General features: G+C 39.9%; 1 protein-coding gene across 1 annotated transcript; it reads right to left on the bottom strand.

The window, feature by feature from the left end:
• Positions 1-779: 779 nt before the first annotated feature.
• Positions 780-3,262, bottom strand: LOC104959096 (probable phospholipid-transporting ATPase IF; the record flags this gene model as incomplete). The annotated part of the gene is made up of 6 exons (XM_010786948.1): positions 780-911; positions 1,476-1,535; positions 1,744-1,889; positions 2,076-2,178; positions 2,275-2,428; positions 3,059-3,262. Coding segments are annotated over 6 exons (799 nt in total), but the record flags the coding sequence as incomplete, so codon positions are not given.
• Between the last annotated feature and the right edge of the window lie 2,000 nt (positions 3,263-5,262).

Here is a 5,262-nt window from a genome sequence, read left to right as displayed (position 1 = left end):
ATCAACAGACAAGTATCCAGACACAATACATGAAACACAAACAACAAACATTTAACATAACAGCACAATCAGTGAGAGAAAACATGCTCAAAGAACCTTCAGCGTGCATTTGATCTGGGATTTAGCTCTGTATTTACTGTGAGGATTGACTGATGCACGAAGGAGTGCTTCAGTCTGACTTTATTGAATCGTGGGACCCTGTATCAGTGAAAATGCTCCAAACGGCCGAAACTTCACAGGTTTGGTAAAGACGCAGCCATCAATGCATCTAAGCGTATTATGGGATGTCATCAAATGTCGCTGGCATGGCGACAGATAATTCGCCATCAAGTTAGTTCAAAAGTTTGCAGTTCAAATATTCTGCTGCTTTTCCAAGCCTTTTCACTTTATTTTCTTCTCTCATCACACATTCAAGCCCCCAGTGCTCATGTATAATTTCAATCTAAATTCTCCACTTTCTTCTTACATATTACATTTCAGCATAGTAGTTTAGCGTCAGCTTTTCAGCATAAAGCATTCCCACTAGCAATTTCTTCAGGAATTGCATTCTGTAGTACTACATACTATTTTGTGCTTGTTCTTATCAAAATGTAAACAAAATGTATTTTAGCCATCTTTGTTAAACAGTAGCAATTTGTGAATGTAGATGGTGTACCACAAAACAATTGACTATGTTTTTCGTATACATTTATGGCAGTTATACATACATGTTGTATATATGCAAGCGACCCTTAAACAGTTATTGCTTTTGTATAATATTACCGAGATGACATGTGAGCTTACCTGTACAGGCCAGGTTTATTCTGCAGTACGTGTGGATGGACCAGCTGTTCAAACAGGCTGAACACCAGGATGGGAAGCGAGGTGAAGCAGATGTTGTACAGTGTCAGATAAACACTGTCATACAGAGTCTGGGACGGAAAAGAGACAGCATTTCACTTAACACAAACCCATTAGACCAAACTTAAACAAACAGGTTATCTTAGATAACTTACAATACATTTAAAAAAAGGCAAGAGCTTTATCAGGTTTGAATACACAGGCAAAAAAGAATGGTTGTAATTTCTTAGGGTCTCGGACAGAAGTAATTACTTTGGTAGCAGACAGAGGTTTAGATTTAATGCCAATAATAGTCTAATAAATAATTCAACTCAAGTTCTAAAGCGATGTGGTGAAGAGTGAGAATGAAGAGTTTAAATGCAAAGTGGGACATCCACTGTTTAAATAATACAGCAATTTTCACAGGCTTCCAGAACAACATTTCAATCTCAATGTTCTGGCTTATTGGGCTTTTTAATTTTAAAGTAAAAAATGCAAATCAAACGGGATATCAAACTCTCTCAATTCGAGGGAGGTATTTAAAAAGAAACTTAGGTATAGTTAAGAATGCATTCTAGGAAGCCAATGGCATTAAAACCCTAAACAAATCTAAAATGACATGAAATAGTGGAGGGTGTAGAGATAAAGAGACTTACTTGTTGTGAAAACAGACAGAAGAACTGGTATAAAAACTGGGGCGTGATAAAACACACGTTCTGGAAAAGAAAGAGTGAAAAAAATATATATATTGCAGTGACATGAGAGATGGCCGAACACTGGGCCTTGTAGAGCTCCTACAGACTTATTCAGCTCAAGACATGGAGTTGTGCGAGTCCAGTTTAAAAAGCACTTTTCAAAACTCTGGATTATCATTCTGTAGCTTGTAATACAAATAAAATATGCAGATAGCTTTAAGTAACTCACCTTGTAGAAAAAGTACTGTACAAGCGTAGCTATTCGAATGTAGTAAAAGTGACCGTGGACCAGCAGAAGTTTAGCCAGGAACTTAAACCTGGGGATTGCATAGTCACTGTTTCTCACGGCCTGGCGACCCTCCTTCCCCATGATACCTGGGACACACACACACACACACACACACACACACACACACACACACACACACACACACACACACACACACACACACACACACACACACACACACACACACACACACACACACACACACTGAAGGATACACTGGTCTATACAATATCAAAGTTAGAGAGCACACTGTGTTTGAGATGACTGTTTACCTATGCCCACATGAGCTTCCTGTATCATACTGACATCATTGGCTCCGTCCCCAATAGCTAGGGTGATTGGTTTCTCTGGGGAGGTTTTAAATAGACGCACCACCTGGACAGAACAACATATCATTGACACATGGACACGAGGGTAAAGAGTTTTGGTGTGTGTGTGGGTGGGTGGGTGTTTATGGCAGAGGACTGGTACCTTAGCTTTCTGCAGCGGGGCCATGCGGCAGCACAGCACAGCTGAACAGTTTTTACACACTTCCATAAAGAGTTTCTCGTGTTCCCTCAACGCTAAAGACAGGCTGGCCCCGTCCACGACTAACCCGTGCTGTATGACATGGTCCTCCTTGATCCTGGAAGAAATCAGAGAGCAAGTTTAAGAATACATTATATGATTAGTTATGGATGAGGAGAGCAATAGAAAGAACTACTACATCTATCTAATGCTGTATTAGATTTGACTTTTAGTCCATTCAGCAGCAGATAATCTTGTTACTTTATGTTTTGTTTTCTACACATTTATCACAAACAAATCCTGTTTTTATTTAGAGTGTTTCTATTTTAAATATTTAGCACTTAGAAGCACTTTTGAGCTTTTGTTGGTGCGCAGTAAGTTGAAGCACCCAAATATGGTATTTAAATATTTACATCCAGTTTTCAGTTGGGACACAAGCATACAAACAAACAGCACTTTAATCACTGTACCAATTCCTGCCCTTGACTTTTATTAGAGCAACAAACTAGGATTGCCTACTGCAGAAACATTTCCAAAAACTGGCATCTTGAAAAATGAAGAGTATTCCCAGGTTTTTATTATTTACAAAAAACCTGACAGTTAAACCCATATGCAGACAACAGCGTCAGGACATCATTCAAAAAGTCATGCATATAAAAAGAGAGCTCCAATGTAATCAGAATATGTTGCTTTAAGATGCATTTTAAGACTTACTGTGAATATTTTACATTTTACGACACACACTCACCTCCTGTCCAGTCTGCGGAGCTGCTCAGCACACTCGTTATCAGAGCGCTGCTGCAGGAGCTCCAGGATGTTCATGGTTCTGTGGAAGTGTCCGCAGGACAGGCTGACGCTGACCGCCGTCTCATGTTTGTCCCCTGTCAGCACCCATACTTTGATCCCTGCCAGACGCAGAGCCTCGATGGTCTCCTGGACTTTGTCTTGGAGTCTGATGGAGACAAGAGTAGGAAATAATATAAAATAAATGTACTTAGGTTGTATGTGTTGTTTATTCAAAGCTTTTAGTTATCCCTTTGTATAATTACATTTAATCAATCTCCAGGTGACATATTTATTTTCAGAGTTGTTGTGGCTGAGGCCAGCATTAAAACCTGGTGTTTTACTGCGGTTGTCATTATGTGGTCAAGCCACAAAGGCTTGTTAGGCAGCTAAAGAGGCCATGATTCAATACACCTATTTTCGGATTGGCAGGAAGCTCTTTTTATAGGACACAGACAGGCAAGGTCTGTGAATAAAAAAAACGTTCTTCAAACCAAATAAGATAAATCCAATACATTATGGTTGGATAAATAGGTAGTCATAGTTTAAACAGACTTATTCAAAAGCAACACTGAAGGAGGGTGGAGAAAAAAAACTCTGATAATGACCATGCCTGTCAGCGTTATTAGGCTCAAGAGGGGAATTCTAGTAATTCCTTCCATGATAGAGGAGATCCTTTGATTGTGACCATGTGTGCATGAGGAGTGATTCATTACAGATACAGAAACAGAGCAGTGGAGATAAACGAAGGGAGAAAGGAGAAAGGCTTATGTGAGGAACAGATGGTGAGCTGATGCAAACTCACATCAACATTCACTTCCAGAGAGGCTCAGTGGGGTGAAGCTTCTTTCTCCCTAACGACTATACATTGTTTGTTTGTTGAAGATTCTCCTGCTCTTTTTGTTTATCTGTCTGTTTATAGTCATGTGTTTCCAACTGTTGTACAATCTGCTCTGATGTCAAACTATCTCAGTTTAATTTCCTGGAACATAACAATCTTCAGTTATTTATTTATATTTCTTAACCTCAAGAAAAGTCCCATCTTTGAATGAAATAATTACATTTCCTAGTTACAAAACATTTCACAAGACTAATGATGTTCATAAATTACATTCTTGCAGGAAGGTTTCCCATGTCCCCCTTCTTTTTTTAGCGTTTAAGCATGCTACTTTTAACTTATAACCAGTAAAACTCTAAGTGCAGCTAAGGCAGATGAGAATGTAATTAGTTGATGAAAACCAAAGTGTTGGACAAATTACATTTTACTGGCACAATCTGCGTGGACTACCAAAGTTATTTTGAGTTACCTTCTGGCTAATCTTGACAATATGTTTTTAATGGTTTAAGGCAACCAATCCTAAGTGTCTCATTTAAATAAAAAGCACAGAAGTCAACCTGCAGTCAAATTAGTTAGAAAAAGTGAGGAGATAATCAAAGTCAATGTGTTAGCCCTTTGGGTATCATTAATGAATATATATATATGCCCACATAAAATCAATTTCAAGGACCGCCTACTTCCATCTACGTAACATTGCAAAAATCAGGCATATCTTGCCTCAAAACGATGCAGAGAAACTAGTCCATGCATTTGTTACTTCAAGGCTGGATTATTGTAACTTCTTATTATCAGGTTGTACCAAGAAGTCAGTTACGGAGCGTCCACACAGCAGCGTGCGCTGACGCTTGGCGTGTCTGAAACTTGGGGAGTCAACGCGAACAATGCGACCAACAACCAATCACATGAATCTCCGGCCCCGACATACAAAGCAAAATGCTAGCATTCCATGCTCGCTATATATACTGTCTATGCCTGCTAGCTGTCCATTCAATGTTTAAACGAGGTAAACTGGATATAAACTCCCCAAACAGGCGAAAACCTACCAGTTTCACCCACTATCTCTGCCACCTCCCTCCATGCCTGGCTCCTCCGGTTTGTATCCCGGTAGATGAACAGAGACTGATCATACAGCACCGGGTGATTCACTACTCGCAGCATATACGCGGTTTGATTGGGTAGCAGTTGTACTGGTAGATTTTCATAAACGGGATTTGATTGGCTGACGCTTCCGTCGAAGCTTCAAAAGTGGAACATGGTTCAACGTGAGCAACGCGTAGCTACGCTCCCCACAATGCAGTTCGGCGAAGCGTGACGTCACCCCATTCAAAGTG

Source organism: Notothenia coriiceps, unplaced genomic scaffold, assembly GCF_000735185.1.
Source record: "Notothenia coriiceps isolate Sejong01 unplaced genomic scaffold, NC01 NC01_scaffold00029887, whole genome shotgun sequence".
Classification (NCBI taxonomy): domain Eukaryota; kingdom Metazoa; phylum Chordata; class Actinopteri; order Perciformes; family Nototheniidae; genus Notothenia; species Notothenia coriiceps.
This window is presented reverse-complemented; position numbering and strand designations above follow the sequence as displayed.